Below are 27,226 nucleotides of genomic sequence, written 5' to 3' on the forward strand. Positions count from 1 at the left end.
TTACAAAACTCAGTTCACAGCTACGCATTTGATTAACAAGTACAAAATATTTGTGACCACAATTTGAGCCCATAGTAACCTCACAAGTGTAATAGATTTAGTTATTAGTGTTATTTAGTGTTTATTTGCTGGTTTTTCAAGTCTACCACACATCTGTTTGACCGATGCCAGTTAATCTACAACACCGGCAGTACATCCTGTTTCATAACTTTGTACCAAAAACTAGTGTAGTGAGTCATTCAACCATTATTTCTAGAAGCTCTTGCAATCAAAATAAGGATCTGAAAGAGGATAAACGCACCAACAATCCTGTTGTGTTGTGCGTGTGTCATGAAATATACTTAATATATACTTAATTAATAATACATGGGTCATCTGCAGCCACCCTAGGGTACTGGTACAGGTTAGAAATCAGTCATTCCTTCAGTATAGTCAACTTTACCATCGCTACCTATTAACTTTTTTAACTTCTGTCTGTGCAATCACAGACAGAATTGAGTAAATGTTCATCTTAACTGAGTTCAGAATTATCTTTCATAAAATACTTTCACCAAAGGATCAGACCACAGCTGATGATCCTGCTGACATTCAGACACCATGGAGCTGCATCTCTCTGCCTGCATCCTGTTGGTACTTTGTGTGATATGGAGTGCAAACGGGGGAAATATTTTGGTGTGGTACGCCGATGCCAGCCACTGGATAAACATGAAGCCTGTTCTGGAGACGCTGGTTGATAGAGGACACCAGGTGACTGTACTGATTCCGAGCTCGTCAGTATACATGAACATCAATGAATCCACCCGCTTTCACTATGAGCCCTTCAATGTCTCTTTCTCATTGGAGGCTTATAAGAAGCTTCTAGAAGACTTCCTCCAATTCTCTATATACGAGATTGATTATATGAATTACTGGAAGATCTACATCAAATACATTAACATTGCAAAGACAAGCCTTCAGTACAATATCCGGTATTTGGACGGTGTGGTGAAATCAGAAGTCGTCATGAAGAAGTTGAAAGAGAGAAATTACGATCTTCTCTTGGCGGACCCCGTCAAAGCTGGCAGTGACTTAGTAGCAGATATTTTGGGGATCCCACTCGTCTTCTCCTTGCGCTTCTCCTTAGCTACTAACTGGGAGAAACATTGTGGTCAGATGCCTGCTCCACCATCCTTTGTTCCCGGTGCTATGAGCAAACTCACAGATAAGATGGACTTCTCAGAGAGAGTGTGGAACTTTCTCTTCTACGCTCTTCAAGACATCGTGATTGATCACACTTTTTGGAACGTATTAGACAGATATTACTCTGATGTCAAAGGTGAGCAAATAGGCTGATTTAAAAAACTATTTGAAATCTGCTAATAATGCAAACGCAGTGTTTTAATATCCCATCAGATCTAAGAAAATATGATGCCTTGCATAAACTATTGGTGATACATTGATGTCCATTACTTGTGCATTGCAACAGGAACTCCCACCAGTGCCTGTGAGTTGGTGAGTAAAGCAGACATCTGGTTAATCTGACCCTACTGGGATTTTGAATTCCCTCGTCCTTTCCCCCCCAACTTCAAATATGTTGGTGGGATCCACTGCAGACCTGCTAAACCTCTACCAGGGGTAAGGACACTCAACTATTACCATTTGATTAATCATTACATCACAGAATATTCCTGCCAGGAGCAGTGAAGCCATCAAAATGTTGCAATGAGAAAACAGCTGGTTGGCTGGTGGTGGGATAATATTTGACTTGTTGCAGAATCTGTAGGAATTTGTGCAGAGTTCTGGAGATGATGGCATTGTGATCTTCACTTTAGGATCCCTGATCAACAACATCACCAAGGAGAAGGCAAACATGATAGCCTCAGGCCTCGCTCAGATCCCACAAAAGGTCAGAAGGATAATCTTTGTTTCAGCTGTAATTAATTTTCTGCAAAGCATGGAGTCGTTTTTCATGTTTGTGAGGAGAAAACTATTAGAAGGCAAAGAAACACAGACTCAAAGATTTTACATGTACATGGACGATGCCCCATCACGGTCCGATCTGTCCTGCACCAACGTGTGCACAACAGATGTGACACAGAGGAACCGCGCGGGGCTCTCAGTACAGCCTTTATTTATACTCAAACAAGCTTTCACAGAAATAGGTGTGGCATGTGTAGAACTCAAATAACATCTCCTTAAAAGGAGAGACCGTTAACTTATCTGTTGAAACCGGAGGTAACTGTTTAGCTGACACAGCACATATTTTCTGCACACAGTGCCTCACTCCCTTCCTTCAACTGTCCAACTCACAAGCTCTTCTTCCTTTAAATGAAGCTACAAATAAACATAACACAAAACTCAAAATCTTTCAACAATGTTTCAGAGTGCTCTACTTCTGACTACCAGAACTACCAAAACTACATTTTAGGCTGCATGTTCTTTGTGAGAATCAGCCATCTCCAATTTTACATCCATCACGCACTGCCGCTCAAACTCCACTCACACTCGCTCCTCTTCGACCACTCACTTTCAAATTCCACTCACGCTGCCACACACAGGAATCTCAGGAAGGGTCCACCAACAGGTCCGGGAAATCTATTTAAAGAAACAACGGTTAGTTAAAGACAGACAACTTTAAAACAGAGCAGAGAGCATGAACTATGCGGGTTCAACGTTTCAGCGATGAGGTGCTCAGAGCCCTACCCTTAAATAGCGCCAGAGTGATCAGGACAGATCAGCAGGAGGTGGTGGCAATAAACCCAGGTGTGAAAGGGGAAAACTGTGTTTGTTACTCTTAGCAATCCAACAAACATCACGAAAAGAACTTAACATCCAAAAGATTGGTTAAGACTTGTATCTTCACAATGAAGTTCTGCTTCATTTTGTGTGAGTATTTCCTCAAACTTTGAAGTTTAGGGTCCCTTTTTTTCATCACATGTGCTCTACAAGTAACACCTGGCTTATTGGATTACCTGGAGCCTGGAATTCATTTTGTCTTCTAAGAATTTAAACTGGTGATCAAGAAACATGACAACTAAGATGCTAACAGAAGATATTGAAGAAGTTAAGAAGTCTCTTAACTTCATGTCAGAGGAATTGAGTAAGGTGGTGAAACAGCAAGCAGGACTACTGGACTTAATTGAAGAAGTAAGACAACTGAAGATTGTGATTAAGGAAAAAGACAAGAAGATTGAAGAGCTGGAAAAAAAGAGTTGAAGATTTGGAGCAGTATACAAGAATGGAAGATGTGATTATTTCTGGACTGAAGACAAATCACTACACCTATGCACGGAGTACAGCAGGTGACAAGGAGGGGGAAGATGCACCAAGAGCTGAAAAGGATTTGCTTGAGCAGCAAGTTATTCAGTTTTTCAAAGACAAAGACATTCTTTTGGATAGCAAAAACATAGCTGCATGTCATACTATTCCACAAAAACATACCAAGATGCCAACTATCATACTACGATTTGTGAACAGGAAATATAAAGTTGAACTGTTAAAGATGGGAAAGAAGTTAAAGGGAACCGGCGTATATGTGAATGAGCATCTCACCAAGAGAAATGCTGAAATTGCACGACAGGCAAGACTATTGAAGAAGGAAAGGCACATCCAAGATACCTGGACCAGGAACTGTAAGGTATTCATAAGACTTAATGGGACACCAGAACAAGATAAAGTAATTGTTGTCAGAGACATTGCAGATCTTGAGAGATTTAAACAAAAGAAATAGAGCTCAATGTAGAAAAGAATTGTGTTGCTGACTGTGATATGAACAATATCTGATAAGTGTGAGAAAAATAACTATGCGTGTGAATGTGTGAACAAAAAAAAGGCAAAAAATGGAATATTTTGGATCTCATGATTATAAATTTTATGAGTTGGACAATAGTATTGATCCAGATATCCACCTCTATCAGAATGTTGATATGACATGTGAATATTATAATGGGGAAGAGTTGGATCCCAAGATAAAAGGTTTTTCATTAATCCACTTTAACAGTCGGAGTCTTTACAGTAATTTTTCTAAAATCAAAGCGTATCTTGATCAATTCCAAAATAAGTTTGCAGTGGTAGCAATTTCAGAAACATGGTTGAATGACGACAAAGAATTGCAAGATGGACTAGAGGGCTATGAAATGTTTTGGCAAAATAGGAAGAATAGAAGAGGAGGAGGTGTTGCTATGTTTGTTTTTTCACATCTTAAATGTAAAGTTGTTAACAATATGACTGCTGTGATTGATAACTTGATGGAATGTTTAACCATTGAAATTCAGGTTGAAAGATCGAAAAACATATTAGTTAGCTGCATTTATCGTACACCTGCATCCTGTATAGATCAGTTTACTAAAGAAATTTCTGTAATATTGGAAAAACACAAGGAGAATGTGACTTTTTTTTGTGGTGATTTTAACATTGATCTATTGAAGGCAAACGACCATAATAAGACTTCAGAATTTATTGATACAATGTTTAGTTTTGGATTCCATCCGTTGATTCTAAAGCCGAGCAGAATAATGATGGATAGTGCCACTTTGATCGACAATATTTTTGTCAATAAGATAAACGGCAAGATACATAGTGGACTGTTAGTCACAGATGTAAGTGATCACTTGCCTGTCTTTTCAGTGTTTGAAATGAACAATCAACTTCATTTTCAAGAGGAAAAGCAAATGGATTACAGTGGTAGAATAAAAACACCAGAACAAATTGCGGCTTTTAAAACAGACGTAGAAAATTATGACTGGCAAAAAGTTTATGTGGAAGACACTAATGGTGCATACAATGCGTTTTTGGATATATTTTTGTCAATCTATGACAGCCATTGTCCAATTAAAAAGTTTTCTAAAAATTATAAAAAGAAAAAACCATGGTTTACACAAGGTCTGGAAAGAGCCCGTAAAAAGAAAAATAGGTTATACAGGATTTTTTTGACACATAGAACAAAGGAAAATGAAGACAAATATAAGAAATATCGAAATAAATTAACATCTATTATGCGATATGAAAAGAAAAGATATTATGAACAGCTGCTTCAAAAACAGAAAAGTAATATTAAGGCTACCTGGAGTGTATTAAATAGGATAATAAAAAATCAACATAATATATGTTCTCCAACACGTATTGTAACAAGAGGTAATGTAGTGATTGAGAATACTGAGAGCATAGTTAATGAATTTAATGATTACTTTGTTAATGTAGGTCCCAACTTGGCAAAAGAGATTTCTGTACCAGGAGGAAATTATGATAAAGTAGATTCTACTTCTTGTAAATGTAACTCAATGTTTCTTGGTGGAGTCTGTGAGAGTGACATTGTAGAAGTGGTGAGTAAATTCAAGAGTAAAAAATCCATGGATTGTGACGACCTTGACATCTCACTAATTTGTTTCAGCTGTAATCAACTTGTGCAAAGCATGGAGTAGTTTTTCATGATTCAGATAACCAGTTTCAGAGTGCTCTACCTCTGACTACCAGAACTGCAAAAACTAGTTTTTTTAAATGACATTGCAGACTGTGGACATTTCAACGTGCAAGTGTTCAATTTCCATGTTATTTCCACAATATTTATGTTCGTTTTCCTAATACAGAGTGTGAAAAATCTGACTTTGTCAACAGCTGATGATTTCTAATGACAAGTTAACCTCACGCTTCAATATACAGTTAGGTCTATTAATATTTGGACAGAGACATCTTTTTCTAATTTTGGTTTTGTACATTACCCCAATGAATTTTAAATAAAATAACTCAGATGCCATTGTAGTGCAGACTTTCAGCTTTATTTCAGTGGGTTGACCAAATACATTGCATGAAAATGTGAGGAACTAAAGCATTATTTAAAAAAAAACACACACAATCCCTTCATTTCAGGGGCTCAAAAGTAATTGGACAAATTACACTGAATAAAAATTAAAATAAAACATTCATTTCTAATGAAAACCCTTTGCTGACAATAACAGCCTGAAGTCTCGAACTCAAGGAGATAACAAGATAGTGGGTTACCTTCTTTTTAATGCGTTACCAGGCCTTTACTGCAGCGACTAGTGGATTCTCCCACATTTAAACTCATCTAACCTCATCTAATATCTCTGTTTTTACTCTGACACACACACACACACAGTCAGCAGATGTTCTTCAAAGATTCATTTTTTTCATTTGAGATTCTTGATTTTAGACATTTAAAAGCATTCTGTTTATTAACAAAAGGAAAATTGATCAATTATACTTTTCTAACAGATTTGATCTTGATTACATATCGCACCCTGTGCAAATCTACTCTGGTTAGTTCTTTTTCTCCAAGAGGTTGCACTAAAGATTAGTTAAATGCATATAAGTTATAAAATCTGCCAATCAATCTCAGCTCAAAGCAGTTATTCTGGGTAATTAAAATCCTCTTGTTGTCCACATGTGAAAAACTAACTTTCAATGTTACATGGTTATTTGGCATGTGTTAGGTCACCCTAAAACTAGAGCTTTCATCACTCACGGAGGCACAAATGGGATTTACAAAGCCATCTACCACGGCGTTCCCATTGTGGGCATACCCATGTTTCTTGACCAGCCAGACAACATGATCCATATGAAGGAAAAAGGAGCTGCAGTTATTCTCAATTTGAACTACGTGACAGCTGAGGATCTAAGAGATGCAGTCAACACCGTCATCAATGACAAATCGTGAGTTCTCTGAACTATCGGCACTTTAAATTAGGCACTGGAAACAGGCTTTAAAGGGAAAAAATGGAGCAGTTCTTAAAGTTATTTTTTATTAATACAGGATAATAGTCATTTTTAAAAAAAATTCTAATTTGTACACCACGACAGACCCATGAGTGCTTTGGAAGAGGCAGTATTCTGGATCGAGTTCACACTGAGAAACAAAGGGGCCAAGCACTTGAGGGTCCAGGCCCATGAGTTCTGAAATAAAGCACGTGTACAAAAGTTAAAAGTACAGTATATAATAGAGATGGACCAATCCGATATTACATATCCATTGGATACTGACCTAAATTACTGGGGATATCGGATATCGAGGGCAGGTAGGGCATTAACAGGGAAAAGGGGGTACAAAAAAAACCTTTGTATTCTCATTTAAAATGTCTAGCTTTTAATAAATAATTATCTGAATCTCACACCTAAAGTTTTAATCTGATGTAAAATGTATAGAAGTCCATTACTGTATATAGCAACTATTAAGTCTAATATATACTCTGGTAAGCTATAGTACTTTTTCTGTTCTGTTGAAGAAAGATGTTGAATCTATTTAATTATTGTAGAAAAATAATTGATTTCTGTGCTTTTTATTTTTTTTACGCGTGCATTAAATTAAAGTTGATTAAACATCACGAGGCGGAGAGTAGTTCCCTATTTTTTTTGCTGGGAGTCGGCAACCCTATTAGTTAGGTTGTTTAATATTTCTGGTAAGTACTCTTTAAAATACAACAATAGGGAGGATGGAGTAGGTTTAAGTTTATTAGATTGATCAGTTTTGCTGAACTATGAAATGTTTTGGGTGCAGTGTATTTTTTTGCATACAGGTATAACAGAATAGCTTTAGTGTTTTGTTATTTAAAACTTGAGTATGAACTTATACAAAATGCAGCGAGATATTAAAAAAAACAGTTTTATTGATTAAAAAATAAACTATATCGGATTCATATCGTATCGGCAGATATCCAAATTTATGATATCGGTATCAGACATAAAAAAGTGGTATGTGCCATCTCTGGTATATAATGAGGTGAGCTGAAGTGCCATACAGCAGTGCTACACACAACAATCCTGTTGTGTTGTGGATGTTGTTAGATTTGTATTGTTTATTGTCATTTATGCTTAGAAATATCTACTCATGTATGCTTAGAGTTGTATAATCAATGTCATGTTGGTAGAGGGTTGATCCTTAATAGTCTGCAAAGACTTTGTGTGCACTCCAGAGTGTTCTGGCATTCACACCTACATCCTGGGAGCATGGGAGAGGTCGTACCTTGTTTTATTGTTTTATGGTAGGATAAACGTAGCTATGTCAGTTTTAGTCTAAGTGCGTTTTATTTAGATGAACTTCCAGACCAGCAGGTTTAGGGAAGTCATTTATGGGGTCACACACTGACACCCCCCCCCCCCCACACACACACACACTTACACAACGCACAGGCAAGGTACTCTTTGTGTGTATGTAGACGTCATATGTTAATGAACCTATGTGAGCTCAATAAAAGAACAATGTTATGGGGGAGCGGACGAGAGCGACTGGGGTCAAGCGAAGGAACGGCGCTTGTCGTGGTTCTCTCCCTCATGCATGAGTAACACGAAGAACTTTGCCTACTTGTGTCTTGCTTTTGCTGTGTAATTAAATTGTCTTGAACGTTCCAGTGAATAGGTTCAAACTACAAACCTATCAGATGTGTCACAAAATATACTTAATTAATAATGCCCCCCTGGAACCTGAGGCAGACAGACAGATACCCAGAAGACCTGGGTCATCCACAGCCTCCCTAGGGTACTGGTACAGGTTAGAAATCAGTCTTGTTCCTTCAGCACAGTGAACTTTGCTATCACTACCTTTTAACCTATTGTGATAGCACAGTTAATAATTATCTTTCCTGATATACTTTCACCAAAGAATCAGACCACGGGTAGTTTTCCTGCTGACATGCAGACACCATGAATCTGCGTCTCTCTGCCTGCATCCTGCTGGTACTTTGTGCGACATGGAGTGCAAATGGAGGAAATATTTTGGTGTGGTACACTGATGGTAGCCACTGGATAAACATGAAGCCTGTTCTGGAGACACTGGTTGACAGGGGACACCAGGTAACTGTACTGGTCCCGAGCTCATCAATGTACATGAACACCAATGAACCTGCCCGCTTTCACTATGAGCCCTTCAATGCCTCTTTCTCATTGGAGACTATAGAAGATTTTTTGGAAGAGCTCCTCCAATTCGTATTATACGAGTTGGATTATATGAACTACTGGGAGATCTTCACCAGATCCGTTAAATATGTGAACACACACATTCAGATTTCTTTTCAGTATTTGGATGGTGTGGTGAAATCAGAAGTCGTCATGAAGAAGTTGAAAGAGGGAAATTACGATCTTCTCTTGGCGGACCCCGTCAAAGCTGGCAGTGACTTAGTAGCAGATATTTTGGGGATCCCACTCGTCTTGTCCTTTCGCAGCTCCCCAGTTAATAACTGGGAGAGGCATTGTGGTCAGATGCCTGCTCCACCATCCTTTGTTCCCGGTGCCATGAGCAAACTCACAGATAAGATGGACTTCTCAGAGAGAGTGTGGAACTATCTCTTCTACGCTCTCCACGACATTGTGATTGATCACACTTTTTGGAACGTATTAGACAGATATTACTCTGATGTCAAAGGTGAGCAAATAGACATGAAGCACTGACTTAAACTATTTGAAATCTGCTAATAATACAAGCACAGTTTTTTAATATCCCATCAGATCTAATTAAGAAAATATGATGCCTTGCATAAACTATTGGTGATACATTGATGTCCATTACTTATGCACTGCAACAGGAACTCCCACCAGTGCCTGTGAGTTGATGAGTAAAGCAGACATCTGGTTAATCCGAACCTACTGGGATTTTGAATTCCCTCGTCCTTTCCCCCCCAACTTCAAATATGTTGGTGGGATCCACTGCAGACCTGCTAAACCTTTACCAGAGGTAAGGACACTCAACTATTACCATCTGATTAATCATTACATCACAGAATATTCCTGCCAGGAGCAGTGAAGCCGTCAAACTGTTGAACAAAAATGAGAAAACAGTTGGTTGGCTGGTGGTGGGATAATATTTGACTTGTTACAGGATCTGGAGGAATTTGTGCAGAGTTCTGGAGATGATGGCATTGTGATCTTCACTTTAGGATCCCTGATCAACAACATCACCAAGGAGAAGGCAAACATGATAGCCTCAGGCCTTGCTCAGATCCCACAAAAGGTCAGAGGATAATCTTTGTGCCAACTGTAATCAGTTTGTTCAAACCCTGAAAGCATGGAGTAGTTTTTCATGATTTAGATAACCAGTTTCAGAGTGCTCTACTTCTGAAAACCAGAACTACCAAAACTACAATTTTTTAATGACATTGCAGAGTGTGGACATTTCAACGTGCAAGTGCCCAGTTTCCATGTTATTTCCACAATATTTATGTTTGTTTTTCCTAATACAGAGTGTGAAAAATCTGACTTTGTCAACAGCTGATGATTTCTAATGACAAGTTAACCTCACGCTTCAATATACAGTTAGGTCTATTAATATTTGGACAGAGACATCTTTTTTCTAATTTGGCTTTTGTAATTTTAAATGATATAACTCGGATGCCATTGTAGTGCAGACTTTCAGCTTTAATGCAAATACCTTGCATGAAAATGTGAGGAACTAAAGCATTAAAAAAAAGAAAAAAAAAAGAAAACACACAATCCCTTCATTTCAGGGGCTCAAAAGTAATTGGACAAATTACATTGAATAAAAATGAAAATAAAATGTTCATTTCTAATACCTGTTTGAAAACCATTTGCTGGCAATGACAGCCTGAAGTCTTGAAGTCAAGAAAATCACAAGATAGTGGGTTACCTCCTTTTTAATGCTCTGTCAGGCCTTTACTGCAGCGACTTTCAGTTACTATTTGTGGGCTTTTCTGTCCAAAGTAAGAAATTAATCAGTCTGTCAGAAATTTGTATCAACAGCAGGAATGACCCCACTTTTTAAATTGCTCCTGTGAACCCATTTTTGACACCAGGAACATAAAAACACACTGTTGTGTAGACATGTCCTCATGGTTCAAAGGGTCTTTTTGATAGGAGTTACGGTTTTGGATTTAGAAGCAGTTTTTCAACAGGTGCGGTCAGGGAGATTTGACTTGGTTTTGCTATAGAGTAATAGTATTCCAGTAGTTAGTGCAGGCCAACTGGATAGAGCATTCTGATTGGCCTGTTAAATCCAAGCTTGTTGTTCATTGGAGGATTTCTTTACAGCAGACAGGTGGTTCAAATCTGGGCAGTTGGAGTCAGTTGATCGAGTTTAGAATCATCTTTTCTGACTGGATGATCAGACATGAAACTATTTACCTGTCTGTAGTGGATTCACCCACAATTAAACTCATCTAACCTAATTTAATATCTCTGTTATTACTTTGACACACGTGCATAAACGCACACAGACACACACGAACACAGAGACAGATATGTGCACAGATGCAGAAACATTTTTTCCCATTTGTGATTCTTGATTTTAGACATTTAAAATACATAATTCCACTCTTCTACTTTTTAAGGAATATAAGCTGTCAACACTCATCTAGATTTGTTCTGATTCAATTTTTTTTGACATTTCACATATGTACTTCCAAGTCATTTAAAGAATATCAGATTTCAATATTCATTCAGATGTTTTCTGACTCTAAATTTTCTTTTGTCATTACTCAGCTTTTTCTAATGTGTATTTAAACATGTTGAGCTACCTTTCAATTTTGAAACTTCTTCTGTGTCAGCTTTCAACTGTTTAGCACTTTTATTTTCAGGTGAAAAATTCTCTTCTTCAGCTCATTCAGCATTTTTAACTTAACATTCAGGAATCATCACAATCCAGCTCAAAACATTCAACTATCAGCATTCACACTGCATTTTCTTCAGGAAATGCATTCTGTAGCGAACCCCGCTGAATGAAGGATGACACTTTACTGATGACGTTTTGAAGGTTTAATGGCAGTAAACCATCAATCTCACCGTAAGAGCTGGGGATGTATACATAGAAACAGCGTGTAAGCAAAAATAATCCACACTCTTACAATCGTAAACCTTATAACATGAAGTTCGTTTCAACGTAACATTTAACAAATGTAGCGACTGTCACAAAAACATCTAAACGTGTCCTCATTTATATCATAACCATACCTTGTGCCTCTATCAAGGGGGCTGCTAATGACAAAAGAAATCTCCATAGGCTCCATTAAGCCATCACATTTCAAAACTCCCGCGACTACCGCTGAAAACTGCGCCAAAAACAGTTTTACAGGAAATCGTCCCATCAAAATAAAAGCTTCTACACCCGAACAGGAAGTTGGTAGTAGAAGACAGCAATGAGTGCCAAAATAAGGTGCAAGGAAAGGCATTCAGGGATATTTACACATTCTCTAGTTTTTCTATAATACATTGTGATATATTACTTAAATATACTGGGCTGTGAGTATACTACAAAAGAAAAAATGTAAAGTAAGAAATGTTACTTTTATAGGTGGTGTGGAGGTACATAGGAGAAAAACCAGAAACCTTGAGTGCCAACACTAGAATATATGACTGGATCCCTCAGAACGACCTCCTGGGTACGTAAACTTGGCACTAAACACAGATTTTCTTAAAACTGCAATGACATAAATTAAACGCACATTCAACATGAAATGCAAGCTGTGAGCATTCTGTTTATTAACAAAAGGAAATTATATTATATTATATACTTTTCTAGCAGATGTGATCTTGATTACATATTGCACCCTGTGCAAATCTACCCTGGCTAATTCTTTTTCTCCAAGAGGTTGCACTAAAAGATTAGTTGAATGCACATAAGTATTAGAACGTGCAAATCAATCTTGGCTCAAAAAACTTGTTCCAGGTTCTTGAAATTCTCCTGTTGTTCACATGTGAAAAACTAACTTTCAATGTCACATGGTTATTTGGCATGTGTTAGGTCACCCTAAAACTAGAGCTTTCATCACTCATGGAGGCACAAATGGGATTTATGAAGCCATCTACCACGGCGTTCCCATTGTGGGCATACCCATGTTTCTTGACCAGCCAGACAACATGATCCATATGAAGGAAAAAGGAGCTGCAGTTATTCTCAATTTGAACTACGTGACAGCTGAGGATCTAAGAGATGCAGTCAACACCGTCATCGATGATAAATCGTGAGTTCTCTGAACTATCTGCACTTTAAATTAGGCACTGGAAACAGGCTTTAAAAGGGAAAAAATGTAGCAGGGTCAGAGTATGAAACGTGAAGAATTTACCTTGAACCCCTTTTTCTTGGAGCCAGCTAACACAAGAAAGCCTTGCTGAGCTGAACTTTCAATTCAATTTTATTTATATAGCGCCAAGTCACAACAGCAGTCGCCTCAAGGCGCTTTATATTGTACAATAGATCGTACAATAATAGATACAGAGAAAAAAACAACAACAATCATATGACCCCCTATGAGCAAGCACTTTGGCGACAGTGGGAAGGAAAAACTCCCTTTTAACAGGAAGAAACCTCCGGCAGAACCAGGTCCAGGGAGGGGCGGAGCCATCTGCTGCGACCGGGTGGGGCGAGAGAAGAACTTTAATGACCTCTGTATACAAATTTCTGGAGTTTTTATGGTCTGGAGTTTTATGGCTTTTTCATTAATGAAAAAGCAAAGAAATGGTAAATAGCCTGTATTTGTATAGCGCTTTACTAGTCCCTAAGGACCCCAAAGCGCTTTACACATCCATTCATGCACCCATTCACACACTGGTGATGGCAAGCTACATTGTAGCCACAGCCACCCTGGGGCGCACTGACAGAGGCGAGGCTGCCGAACACTGGCGCCACCGGGCCCTCTGACCACCACCAGTAGGCAACGGGTGAAGTGTCTTGCCCAAGGACACAACAACCGAGAATGTCCAAGCCGGGGCTCGAACTGGCAACCTTCCAATTACTAGGCGAACGCCCAACTCTTGAGCCACGATCGCCCCATAATGAATGATATTCATTTTTACAATTTTTTTTTCTCATTTATATACACATTCACAGGTACAAAGAAAATGCTATGCGGTTGGCCAGCATCCACCACGACAGACCCATGAGTGCTTTGGAAGAGGCAGTATTCTGGATCGAGTTCACACTGAAAAACAAAGGGGCCAAGCACTTGAGGGTCCAGGCCCATGAACTCACCTGGTACCAGTATCACAGCCTGGATGTCCTGGGCTTCATCCTCACTATAGCTCTACTCCTCATATTCATCTTCATAAAGACCTGCAGTTTCTGTCTGCACAAGTGCTGTGTCGGGAGAGGAAAGACCAAAAGGAAGGCTGAATAACAACTGAAAAAGGTGCTGTGAGTGTTGTGCCGGGGCAATATTTGTTACCTACATGAGACTTTCTTTCATGTATGTTGAGTTTCCCACCATCTTATTCTTTATGCATCACCACTGATTACTTTAATTGAAGACAGGTGTACCGATTTGCAGAAGTGTACATGAAGTTAATCTCACATTAAAAACAGAATGCTGATTGGCTGTTGAGTTTTGCTTTTTTAAGAAAGGAAAACACAAAATTCATTCTATGCCTTTACTTGAGTACTGCTCATGAAAAGTCACCACTGTGGGTCCTCTTGGCACTACATGTGGTCAACATTTATACAAATATGGAAGATGGGTTCCAAATTGAAATTTTACATACAGAACTCATTAACATAAATCACACTAACAAAAAACAAACTGCCCTCCGTGTCCTGAACGAGGTTTACACAAAATAATACATTTGAATCACAGCTAGTATTTGTCCCCCCTCCCCCCACATGAAGTGTACAGGAATAATTTTATTTCCATCATTTTTTCAATTTTCCATCTTCTTTGACTTTCCACAGCATCAGCTCCATACAGGCAGTAGCATCTTCTGCAGTGTCATGGCCACAAACTAAGGGGGGAAAGAAAAAATAAAAAATAAAAAATAAAAAAAAAATCTTATGCAACTGAAGTCAGTATCTTCAGCAATAAATCTGATATCTGCTGCATGAGTCTGTGGCATTTAATGTTATAAGTCATATTAATAAGTCATCTTTATTTGGAATGTAATGATATTATAGTAACAGATAAACCATTTGCATAGTGGTAACCCACCACTCTCTTGAATGATCCTTCTGAGGTATTCAGCTGTGAGCTTGTTGAGGGTCAGTTTGTGAGGGGGGCCCAGGCGGTGAGGAAAGACTACAGATGTATCCACCACCATCCCGTGGAGCAGCTGCAGTAAACAGGAAGATATCTCAAGCTTTTCTTATTGGTTCAAACTTGATAAATTACTCTGTTTTACTTTCAACATGAACTATAGCTACAGAATATGAACAAAATCCGGAGAAGTAACCAGTGAATCTTACTGCCCAAAACACTTAAAGAGGATATATAAGCTGAAGCTGAAATGGGGCCCAGCAGTACTTTCATGTAATACCACTTTGTGCCATAAAATGGTGCAGTGATTCAATGTAGCATGCTCTCTGCCCTGAAAGATGTAGGAAATATGATGGAGAGTCAGAGGAAGTACTGGCCTTCTAGTCAAAGGGACAGGTTGGTGGCCCCGTCATCACCACTAGATCCTCCAGAACACCATGCTCCGTTCAGGAGAAAATAACACTGGAGCAGCTTTCAGAGCAGCTTTACAGGGTTTGTCGTTTTTTGTTTTGTTTTTTTTAATGAGACTGCTTCCTGTTTCTACCAGTTCATATATGTTTGCTAAGGTAGCTTTTTGTGAGAAACTTTTCATACAAAAACAATTCCTGTATGTGATTTGCTTAAGTCAGGGCAAATGGTGACTTTTTCCTCTACTTGAAGAGAGGGGTTGGTAGCTACATTACATTAAGACTTTCCAGTAATGTGCTGCCACCTGCTGGTGAAAACTTGTCAAATTTACATAAATATTCAATTTCATAGCAGTGTGACTAAAGTGCTGTACTTTGTTTGTTGGGGAGAAAACTTACAAACATAATATCAATGAAACGTTTTGCACTGTCAAAGACACCTGCAGGGGCCGTTGGTTTCATTCTATAATACTGGACTTATTTTTCTACAAAGGTTTTAAGTTTGAGAGTGTTTAAACAAGAGGAAAAAGTGAAAATGTTCATGCCTGTCTAAGAAAAGTGTATAAAGTGTGTAGTGAGGGGTTTTACAGCCTTAAAACATCTATAATAATAATTGTAAAAATTAAAGTTGGCTACTTCGCAGATTTCACCTATAATGTAACTGCCGCGATAAACGAGGGACCACTATAGTGCAATTAAGATAGTCAAAATAAAATACTTTTGGAGGACATCTGAGAGAAATGAAGTGAGATTACTGTATTATGACATTTGGACCCCTTTGTCCAAATGTCATACAAAAAATTAAATCTAGGGTATACAAGACAACCAGACCATGATGTAGTTTCAATATCTGTTGGTCTCTGTGAATTATGTGTTTGAAATACATTACCGGTCAAAAGTTTAGAACACCCAAATTTCTCTGTTATTTACTGCAATTTATGTTGTTCAAGTCCAATGAACAGGTTGAAATGGTACAAAAGTGTTGAACTGCCAAAGGTTTTAAAAAAAAAAAAAAAAAAAAAAAAAAGGAAGAAAGGTTTCCCAAAACTGAAAAATAATGTCCATTTCAGAATTCTACAAAAAGGCCTTTTTCAGGGAACACAAAATGGGTTAATAATTTAAAGCCGTTCTACAGCAGTGGAGGTTGATCAGGCCTTGAAAGCTAGAGGTGTTCCAACTGTTACAACTATCCTGTCTGCATAAAAGCAGTGTTGGAACACACTGTGATACCATACCCTCGTGAGCATCAGCTGAACACTTTTGTGCTGCAGGAAGTACTGCGTTTCTACAAAAATGGTGAGAAAAAGGCAATTAACAATGGAAGAGGGACAGACCATCATAACACTTAAAAATGTAGGTCTTTCCTACAGAGAAGTTGCAAGGAAAGTCAAAATGTCAGTGCGTACAGTTTCCTTTACCATCAAAAGGCACTCAGAAACTGGAGAAAAACTGGCAGAAAGAGGTCTAGCAGACCCAAAGCCACAACTGAATCAGAGGACAAGTTTCTGAGTGTTAACAGCTGATAGGCTGCTCAAAGGACATCAGCTTCAAACACAGCTTAATAGTGGTCGTAGTATTTAAGTCTCAGTTGCAACTGTGAAGAGAAGACTTCAAGCTGCACGTTTGACAGGACCAATTGCAGCAAGAAAGCCATTGCTGAGATTTCAGAATAAGACAAAGAGGCTTGGCTGGACCATGAAACACTGCCATTGGACTACTGAAGACTGGAAGAAAGTATAATGGATTGATGAAAATGGATTTGAAATCTTGGCTTCATCACACAGGATCTTTGTACACCATTAAGTAGGTGCAAGGATCGTTCCACAGTGGTGGCATCAACTGTCAAACATGGAGGAAGTGTGAAGGTCTGGGACTTTTTGCACCCAGAACCAAAACAGCTACCACAGCATTCTGCAGCACCATGCAGTACCCTCTGGTATGCGCCTAGTTGGTCAGGGGTTCATCCTACAGCAAGATAATGACCCAAAACATAGTTCCAAGCTACGCTAGAAGTACCTCAGGAGAACGAACAAGGTTGTAAGGTTGAAGACATGGAGTGGCCAGCACAGCCTCCAGACTTAAACCCCATCAAGCTGGTTTGGGATGAACTGGACAAAAGGGTGAAAGCAAAGCAACCTACAAGTGCCACACATTTATGGGACGATACCACTTTTTTTTTTTTTTTTTTTTTTTAAATGTCCGATACCGATATCATAAATTTGAATATCTGCCGATACCGATATGAATCTGATATAGTGTATTTCTTAATCAATAAAACTATTTTTTTAATATCTTGCTGCATTTTGTATAAGTTCATACTCAAGTTTTAACTAAAGCTATTCTGTTAAACCTGTATGCAAAACATACACTGCACCCCAAATATTTCATAGTTCAGCAAAACTGATCAATCTAATACACTTAAACCTGCAACCACCTCCCTATTCTGGTATTTTAAAGAGTACTCAGAAATATTAAGCACCCTCCGTCTCGTGATGCTTAATCGACATAATCAACTTTAATTTAACTCCCGCATAAAAAAATTAAAATTAAAAAAAAAAAAAAGCTCAGAAATCGATTATTTTTCCACAATAATTAAATAGCTTCAACATCTTACTTCAACAGAATTGCAGACTGCACAGATGGTACATTTCTGAAGGAAAAAGTACTATAGCTTACTAGGGTATATTAGACTTATTAGTTACTATATACAGTAATGGACTTCTATACATTTTACATCAGATTAAAACTTTGGTTGTAAGATTCAGATAATTATTTATTAAAGCGAGACATTTTAAATGAGAATAAGAAAGAAAAGTATTTCTTTGTGCCCCCCTTTCCCTGTTAATGCCCTACCTGGCCCCCCGGCTAAACTTTGCTAGACCTGCCCCTGCACAGTAGAAAAGGATCCTGGTGCTGGTTTCCTCTTTCTGGTACAAAGTGGGCGATAAACTTACAAGAGAGACGAACCCGCGACAGAAAAGCCGATCAGCTGATTATTGATCAGTTTCATGATTGAAGAGAGGCAGTCGCTCCATATTTCGGTTGTTAAGCTTAACGTGGGAATGCTTTACAAACATCCAGAGATGAACTTACACACTTGCTTTACTTCTCTCTGGGATAACTTTCTCGGAGGTGAAATGCCGGTTTGGTAGCGAGGCTCCAAATGCTCAACCAGACCACCGACAGGTCTCACACGCCACAGCCGCTCTATCACGTGACGCATACTGCTCCGACGAGTTACGCCATGTCGCAAGTTTTCCGAGGTGCTTTTGTGATATTTAATGGATCGGATTACATTTTTTATTTCTCTCCGATATCCGATCCAGTAATTTAGGTACCGATACGCAATATCGGATCGGTCCATCTCTAGAAAGAATGCAATGGGTGTGTTCAGCTGTTATATCTCCCAAAAGTGGCTACTTTGATGAGTCAAAAATTTAGAATACATTTGGGTCTAATAATTTATTCCTTGATTTCTTTTTTGACTCCAATTGTTTGTTTCTACTATGCTTTCATTTCAGACGGCAATGAGACATTAAACTGCATAATTGTCAATTAACCCCCCCCCCCAAAAAAAAAAAACAAAAAACAAAAACCACAACCCTGAAATTAGTGTTGTAAAACCAATAGGTTTTTTTTGCTTTTTTTAAGAACACCCAGTAGTGTATAGCATCTTATCCAATCGAATAGCTCGGAAGGTTGTAAAGGTAACATTTTTCTAAAAACTTGAAAATCCTAGGTCTTTTCATAATAGCTGACCTCTGACCTTAATGTTGAGGCCACGGGGTTTCAAAGTCTTAAAATATTATTAACAAATTCACCTATGCATGTATTTGAAAACCCTAGGTGACTTCTTTCTTGATTTATAACATTTACAAGATTTTCAGAAAATCTGATGTTAAGGTCACTGGGATTCAAACATTCAGATTTTTAATAGCTACACCTAGGGTATCAATTTCAAACTCCTACGTTGCCTCAACCTCGAATTACTCAATTCACAAACTGTGTCCACGCTGCCTGTCCAGCAGGGTGTTGAAAATACCCCATCACTTTTTTTATTTTTATAAAACCGCCTGGGTGGTAAGAAATGCCTTATGTAGTTACAGAGTTGTTCATTCAATAAGTGTTCTAAAAATCTTTCATTGATTAATCTAAAGAGACAAAGGGAGTCCTTGCAGTCCCCATGTGCTGCACAAAGGGGAGTCTAATTGAGATTCTCTCAATAACAGTTGCTACAAACTTCTTCCATGGTTCTGGTTTAAAACAAAAAGCTATCCAGATGAACCCTCAATGAACTCACTAGAACCATTACATCAGTGTCTCGGTGAAGTTAAATCCTGGATGGCCTCTAACTTTCTTAACTTCAATGAGAACAAAACCGAAGTGATCATTTTTGGACCAAGTGGCAATCCCTTTTATCAAATCGCATGCCAAAAATTTGGTCTTATATTTGACAGCAATTTCACCTTTGAAAAACAGATTAGCTCAGTTGTACACCAGTCTTTCTTCAAACTGAGGCTTTTATCTAAGGTGAGATCACTTTTATGTTTTAAAAGCTTTGAACTGGCGATTCATGCTTTTATTACATCCCGGGTGGACTATTGTAACTCCTTATAAGCTGGAGTTAGCCAGACCTGCCTGGCAAGACTGCAGTTGGTCCAGAATGCTGCAGCTCGTCTTCTGACACGCACTAAAAGACGTGAACATATTTCCCCCCGGTACTTGCCTCTCTTCATTGGTTCCCTGTCCACTTCAGAATTGATTTTAAAATTTTATTGTTGACTTACAAAACCCTGAATGGACAGGCTCCCGGGTATTTGTCTGACCTCTTGCAGCCTTATGCGCCCTTTAGATCTCTTAGGATCAAGTGATCTTTTGTTTTAGCCATACCAAGGTCGAGGCTGGTTCATAGAGGCGATTGAGCATTTGCAGTCATAGCGCCTAAGCTGTGGAATAATTTACCCCTACACATCAGACAGGCTCCTACTGTCAATCTTTTTAAATCTTATCTTAAAACTCATGCTGTATTAAAAGCCAGTAAATACAAATGTGAGTTATTTGTTCATTTATATTTGATGTTTGGTATCAATATTATCAAGTATTTTACTAGGTATTTTGTATTCTTGTACAGGACTTTAGTCAACATTCCTGTTGTAATTAAATGTGCTATATATATATATAAATAAATAAATAAACTATAACTATAAGGACTGCAGCTGTAAAATGTGGAATACGCTGTGCACTTAAAAAAAATAAAAATAAACAAGAATATGTGTGAAAAGGGAAGTCAAGAAGTCACCTTGAGTAAACAGAGGTCCGTTTCCAGGCAGTGTCCAACCAGAATGGTGTCAGCATTTATGAAGCTCAACAAGGTCTCCTGGACATCTCTTAGAGAAGCATGGTGACCCTTCACATCTTCCTCACTAACACCTGAAAATCTGGACAAGTAAGGTGTCACACGGGCTCTAAGCACAGCTGCACTGGTCTTGTTAGCTTCATTCCATCATCCTCATCATGTGTGTCATAAAGCAAAACATCTTTCCCCATCTTTGAAATAATGGCTAAACCTTGAACTTGGCATTGACTAAATTTCCATTATACAGAACAATTTTCAGACTGCTGCCACACTTCTGTAATAACAGAGCGAGTTCGTATAGTTTATGTAGTGCACAGAGATATATTATCACATTACCTGGTGTTATAGTCAATGACCTCATTTTCAGGTTTAACAAAGGTGTCGTATACAACTTCCAGACTCGAGTTGACCACTGTCACTCTGGATAACTCCAAACCATGAACGGTGTAGCACTACAAAAGCAAACACATGTTTTCATTGCAAACTGATTAAAAACAAAAATCAAACTTCAGAAATCTTTTTCCACACCAACAAATTCTGACATAAAGCCCATGGGCACAAGAGTTAAAGGTAGAGTATATAGTGAGGTGAGGCCGTTTATTCTGTTAGTGTAGCTTATAAAACTATCTATTTAACTGCACATTTTAATAAAGCCACATGTAAATCCCCAAATCCAACATCACCATTTCACAATCCAAGGAATAGACACCAGGACAGCTCCTGTCTGAGGGACCCCGGGAGCTGGTAGACACAAACCCATCCAGGCTGAGGGCATCATGGACATGTAACTGGTTGACAAAACAAAGTGGTACTGGTACATATGAAATATTTGACAAGAATTCCTTTAACTCAGGACTTTTCCTTCCCCTTTTTACCTTAAACACTTGACATCCAGGGGCTCCCATGACTCCCTGACAGCAGCTGTAGCGAGTTTCCACTCCACCGGGCACTGGAAAATTTTATTAAAGTTTTAAAAATGTACCAATGCTTAAAAACTGTTACTGCACAGCCCTCAAGTCTTCAGGTTGCTTTGAGGCTGCTGCTTACAAAAGGAGAGCTTTGAACTAGTATCAGTATGGTGCTCCTAAAAAGTTGGTCTACTAGGACGGTGCGCACCTTCAAGCATGTTTATATAGCACATAGATTTAACATTTAGATGGTGAAAAGACACCAGTCAAAATATTTTATAAAGTAGTCAACAATAACCTGGTAATGGTTTCTAACCTCTATTCTCAACTCCTTTCCCATAATGGTAGTTGCATTCCTCCTTGCGAATGTGTTTGCCACTTTGGCTCACAGAGTATGTAGCACCACAGCGACAACAGATCCTCTTCAGTGCTTTTAACAAATAAAATACAACACTTAACAGAGAGAACCAACCCGGAGTCCAAATACTTTAGTTAAGCACGCCCTCTAGTGAAATAATATAGGAATACCAGGGAGCATGGTTGGATATTTCCACTTACCATCTGGATTAACTTTCTTTTCAGTAAAAAGAACTGCAGAACCACGTTTCTCTGGGTGTTGAACGGGATAGTTACTCTCAATTAGCTTTTCATCAGTCAAAATATAATCCTTCAGACTCTCATACAATGCCATGTCATCTGCTGGAATAATAAAAACACTCATAAACTGTCAAAATATTTAATAATTATAAAGTCTACATTTGTACAAAGGAAACTAATGCTCACAATTTCCTTTAAACTTTGTTGGGTTAAGAGGTATGTTCCCTTTCCGTTTTTGACTGTAGACTTTGTTTTCATCTGCAAAACAAATATTTAAATGTCCGTTATATACCAGATCAAAACATCTGTTTATTGTTATCTTTTTTTAAGTCAAAAAAACTCAAGATATATCAAAAACAATAAGCACAAAATTACAATTACGAGATATTCATACCAATTATAATGTGGTTTATCTAGTAGCCCATTCATCCCTTTTAACACTCTAATCAGGCAGGTAATTGATTTCTGAAAGACCCTGCTTGAGGTACTGTATCCAGTCCCCCCGTAGTACATGTCCTTATTCCGAGGCCACCTATCAAATGTTTCAAGTATTTTTAGATTTCAGGAGTGTAGTATAATTTTCTTGCTAGTACTGTGAATGGGGAGATGTCGGTCCATCTGCTCTAAACAAGTACAGTTAGAAAGCAACAGGGAATTTCCTTATTTAAAGCCCTGGTTAAGAATTTTAATAAATTATCCCAAAAAGTCTGTAACACTGAATGAATTATCAATGAGTTGAACATTTTGACTATTTTATGTAATTCGGTGAACAAAAAGTACAATAATTGTACAGTGAATGAGTTGTATGCCCAACATCTACAGAGATTCTGGAGATATTTTACAAACAGGTAATTTCCTACAGCTTTTTCCATGAAGTGCTCACCTTTAGCAGCAACAGTGCTTTGACTCTTCAGCCTCTTGAGTGCATTCACTGCAACACTCATATACTTGAGCTTGTTCACACTCCGATTGTACACCGTCTTCTCTTCAGCAAGAGCCTATCAACAGAAAGATCAGAGAAAAAAAATAAATAAATACATACATATGTCTCTCTCTTTCCACACTAGAGTTTGTTACTGAGGAGGATTGTGACATATGCTCACCTTTTCAAAGGCATCATTAACATTGGGTGTTGTTTTGAGGAACTCCTCCGTAAACATGTTGACATACCGCTGTCTGACATCATGGGGCACTTTGTCTTTGGCAGCTTCACACTGCTGCTTCAGTTTTCGTTTAGCAGGCAACGGCTGTGGGGACAGAACCACATAATATTTATTAAGTGGGTTAAGCATTTCTAACTTGTACTGACGATCCCGGTTTAGTTGAAGTTCTTACCTTTGCAGAAGCTTGACCAGAATTTTGAGGAACAGTAGAAATAGTTGAAGTTGAACGTAAAGATGCAGATGTAAAAGTAGAGTTTAGTAAAGGTTTGCGTGCAACAGCAGGAATGAGCACCGGTGCTGCCAGGCGGCATCGCTGCATAGGATGCATAGGAGTAACTGCATGTGGATGGTATGTTTGTTTGATAGCAAGGGCCCTTGTGTGAACCTGATTTATTGGAGTTAAAACTGGAGTAACTGGATTGGAATTGGAAGAAATGGGCACAGGGAAGGCACCGTCTGGAAGGATCAAATGCAAGTTGTTGCCCACTTCAATAACAGCTGGTCCCAAAGGTATATAGTTCACAAAAGCTATGGAACAGAAAAAATGTGTACTGAGGAAAAGCTAGTAAGAGCATACTCATACTAGACATTGTTTACTTGTACTGTGCCAATAATTTAAAAAAACATAATACACAACTTGCACAGAAGTTTGAGAAAGGATGATAGAGCTACACAGAGCAATACAAGTATGCTTTAGTGATAAAACTTTCTATATCAAACACAAAAATACAATTTCAATGAAGTGCTTTCATTTGTTTATTGGAATGGTTTTTGTATACATTATTGTATATACATATGTACCTACATTGTTTGCACTTCAGATTAGATGCCAAACTGCATTTCATCTTTTGAGTTATACTATCTCAATGACAGTAATCTGAATCTAATCTAATCTCATTTACACATTATCATGCTCTTGCATTTTTTATTCTTAATGTGTCTAAGAACTAAACAATCATCACTACTACTGCCAACAGATACTTACCATTGCGCACAGGCTGGAGGGTTGCAGGGTTTTGAGTTAAAACAGAAGGTGTAAACTGGGTCTCTGGTTTCTTCTGAGAGGTGGAGGAAACAAAAGCCTGCCCACCTTTAACTGAAGCAGTCGGAGTGGAGGCTCTCTGCTGAACCTGCTGGGTTTTGGAACTGACAGAGGGTCTAGAGCCAAATCCTGAAGTTACTGGCTCACAGAGTGGAACCAAAACCTGCGGCTGAGGCCTGCTCTTAGCTACTGGCTGCTGCACAGAGGAGGTCATTCAAAACACATGCTTTGATTATGCAATCCTGGGTAAAGATTAGTCAACTTACATCATGTCACAACAGATCTTAAAAAAAGGCCACGACTTCTAGTGAGTCATTATGGACATAAATGGCCAACCCTACTTTTTAATGTTCCTGAGTGTGACCTTTCATCTGCCAAGCATGGTGATTTTTTTCCCCCACATTTCTGTCAAATTATTTTTAATACGTTATTCAATTAAAATTTGTTATCATTATTAAAAACTACTAGGTTAGGCTTGGGTATTAAAATACTGTTTAGGCAATAAAAACAGTGTTTTGGATTTTAAAAAAAGGACATCTCCTGTCTTTAAAAACACACATTTTGCTATGAGACTGGACTGTACCTACCTCTGTTTGTTTGGCTTCATGAGCCACTCTTTTCCTTCCTGGTAATCCCTTGGGTGTGACATTTACCTCCATCTTCTCTGCATCCACAGCCCCTAACTAAGAAATACAAGGGGAGAGAAAAAAAAATATCTTTATATTCTCAAAAGAATTTCTTCATAATAAATTTGCAGTCTCTACAGGCTACTTACATGTGCACCAGGAGTCTCTTCAGTTCCTTTTTCCTCATTGTTTGCCTCCATGAAGATCCTGTAGCATTCCTCCATTGGGTCGCTGTCTGAGAGCTCCATTCCTGAATGGTTGAGCCCTTCCTCCTCCTCATCATCAGAGCTGGAGTTGATTAATATGATCTCTTCAGTATTTACTGTCACCAAATTCTGCTCAGAACACGGTTCGGCTCCGAGTTGTGAGCTGACAGAAGTTGACAAAACATGCCGACCCTCAAACTCGCTGTTCTCCGACCCTTGTTCTGCTTGCTCTAGAGGCAGGTTAGGACCGTCAGCAGCTATTCCCTGTGTCTGTCCTGACATTTTGCTAGACTTTTTCTGGTTTCCTATCACTGCTGAGGGTGTACTTTTTTCAGAACAGCTGTGACTTTGAACTCTGTCCTGAGGCACTTGCCTGCGTGATGAGTTAGAGGCTGGAGATTTACAAAAAAGTAAATTCCTGGGTGTCTCCTGCTGATTAATTTTCTCAAAGATACTGAGCAGGTCACACTGAGGATTGTTCAGGTTGTGATCTTGTTGTTCGGGGATCTTCTCCAATACTGATTTAGTAATTTTTTGACATTCATTTACAAGGTCTTCTGGACTTTCTGTTAAGTCCACTACATTGCCACCATTTTTTAGATCTTCAGACTCTTTGTCAGCAAGTATAGTTAGTAAATCTTGACTGTTTTCAACATAATGATGAGTTTTATTTGAATCTGATGAAGACAGAGGTATTTTATAGTGTCGTGATGGAGAATCAGGTAAATTAGGCTCTTTTTTTTCCTCCGTTACCTCCACTGCTGTCACCTGAGAGGATTTACCTGCTACAGACTTAGCAGTTCTCTGACCCGTTTTGTCAGGAGAAGGAGGAACATCAATAATTAGGTCTTCACCTTCAGAAGAAACATCAAGTGGCTCCGGAGATGGTGATCGGGAAATCGGAGCCTGATACGCAAATGGTTCTTTATCATTACATGGGGCAGTGTTTTTCGGACTTTTGTCTTTTACTTGTCTACTTTTCAACTTCTGGTCCTTTGTCAATGAGCTGAAAGAGAGCAAGTCTGCAGAAAAGTTGGACAGTGGGTCATACTCCAAATCAGTCCTCGGTTTTGAGTTGTCAACCACATACTTCTTTCCTCGCTGGTGTGCTTTAGTAAAATCTGTGCGAGACGATGGCCCATAAGCTTTTCTGTCTACAGTTTTACTCCCAAACTCACGCTTGGAAGCAGGCCTGTTGTTTATGCGGTCTGCTTGTACAGTCTGGTAACGTGACAGTCGCATCCGCTCTTGCTCCACCTCATGCCTTACAGATTCAATCTCCTTGTTGATCCGCTCCAGCTCATGAAGGCAGTCATCTCCACAGCCCGTATAAGGCCTCTGTTCTTCTGTTCAACGTGAATATGAAACAGGATAAGTATTTACTTAAATGTAAGTGACAGCTTGATAATTTGCCATTTAGTTTTTGTGCTATTTGATGTGTGAAGATCCTATCGTGCCCCTTTAGTGACAAAATAGAACTTTTAAAGAACACAAGGTAGATGGTAGAAGTTTTTTTGTTTTTTTTTAAGAAAACACTTGTCCTTACACCTGTAACGTTAAAACCCTTTTAATCGATTTAAAAGCTTCTTATAATTCCCAGGGTTTATGGGGTTTTTCTTAAACAATTAAACCTTTTTAACAGGTAAAACGGCAAGCTAATGCACAAGCTGTTCGAAGTCAGTTGGCATAGTTGAAGCACTGACCTGTGAAGTCCACTTTGGATGATTCAAATGAGACAGCAAACCAGTCCCGCGCCTGCTTTGTAGGATGTTTGTATAAACAGTGAGGCCGCTCACAACGCCCATGTTGTGAGAAGGGGCAGTTTATATCAGCAAAAAAGCCCGAAGAAGGAAACATTAGCTACTTTCCGCACTTTTTTTCCTCAGATTTTTTTTATAATTAACAAACGGACGTTAGCAGTTGAAGCCTCCGACATCAGGTGACGTCAGCCTTGTTTATATACGTTGTGGTCAGGTCGCGTGACGACTGTCGAAAAACCAATTTTAATACCTTCAAATAACACAGTA

General features: G+C 38.7%; 2 protein-coding genes across 5 annotated transcripts; one reads left to right on the forward strand and one right to left on the reverse strand.

Moving 5' to 3' along the window:
- LOC120745521 (UDP-glucuronosyltransferase 2A1-like) lies at positions 1-16,302 on the forward strand. Of its 2 annotated transcripts, XM_040050475.1 has the most exons (7): positions 2-1,315; positions 8,696-9,349; positions 9,510-9,658; positions 9,803-9,934; positions 12,227-12,314; positions 12,677-12,896; positions 13,763-16,302. In XM_040050475.1, exons 1-7 carry the CDS (start codon positions 598-600, stop codon positions 14,046-14,048), a joined length of 2,247 nt encoding a protein of 748 aa, XP_039906409.1. In that variant the 5' UTR covers positions 2-597; the 3' UTR covers positions 14,049-16,302. The 2 variants fall into 2 exon arrangements, with proteins under 2 accessions (XP_039906408.1, XP_039906409.1); XM_040050474.1 differs by lacking the exon at positions 8,696-9,349 and having other exon boundaries at positions 1-1,315.
- zgc:152968 (uncharacterized protein LOC564848 homolog) lies at positions 14,285-27,179 on the reverse strand. Of its 3 annotated transcripts, none has more exons than XM_040050464.1 (16): positions 26,903-27,179; positions 25,143-26,545; positions 24,955-25,050; positions 24,311-24,560; positions 23,498-23,853; positions 23,266-23,409; positions 23,046-23,160; positions 22,349-22,420; positions 22,124-22,264; positions 21,882-21,995; positions 21,533-21,606; positions 21,341-21,445; positions 20,994-21,109; positions 20,601-20,739; positions 14,850-14,970; positions 14,285-14,646 (listed from the first exon to the last, which is right to left on the reverse strand). In XM_040050464.1, exons 1-16 carry the CDS (start codon positions 27,054-27,056, stop codon positions 14,558-14,560), a joined length of 3,489 nt encoding a protein of 1,162 aa, XP_039906398.1. In that variant the 5' UTR covers positions 27,057-27,179; the 3' UTR covers positions 14,285-14,557. The 3 variants fall into 3 exon arrangements, with proteins under 3 accessions (XP_039906398.1, XP_039906397.1, XP_039906396.1); XM_040050463.1 differs by having other exon boundaries at positions 22,124-22,261; positions 24,311-24,563; XM_040050462.1 differs by having other exon boundaries at positions 24,311-24,563.
- Positions 27,180-27,226: the final 47 nt, after the last annotated feature.

This window comes from Simochromis diagramma, unplaced genomic scaffold, assembly GCF_900408965.1.
Source record: "Simochromis diagramma unplaced genomic scaffold, fSimDia1.1 OVJJ01000131.1, whole genome shotgun sequence".
NCBI lineage: Eukaryota > Metazoa > Chordata > Actinopteri > Cichliformes > Cichlidae > Simochromis > Simochromis diagramma.

Bases quoted from the DNA above. Each gene is read 5' to 3' on its own strand.
- LOC120745521 (XM_040050475.1), top strand. From the start codon at position 598: ATGGAGCTGCATCTCTCTGCCTGCATCCTGTTGGTACTTTGTGTGATA. The intron at 1,316-8,695 runs GTGAGCAAATAG...GTGCAAATGGAG, and splicing joins ATATTACTCTGATGTCAAAG to GAAATATTTTGGTGTGGTAC. The intron at 9,659-9,802 runs GTAAGGACACTC...GACTTGTTACAG, and splicing joins CTGCTAAACCTTTACCAGAG to GATCTGGAGGAATTTGTGCA.
- zgc:152968 (XM_040050462.1), bottom strand. From the start codon at position 27,056: ATGTTTCCTTCTTCGGGCTTTTTTGCTGATATAAACTGCCCCTTCTCA. The intron at 24,564-24,954 runs GTAGGTACAGTC...TCCTCTGTGCAG, and splicing joins ATGAAGCCAAACAAACAGAG to CAGCCAGTAGCTAAGAGCAG. The intron at 23,161-23,265 runs GTGAGCATATGT...TTCTGTTGATAG, and splicing joins TTAATGATGCCTTTGAAAAG to GCTCTTGCTGAAGAGAAGAC.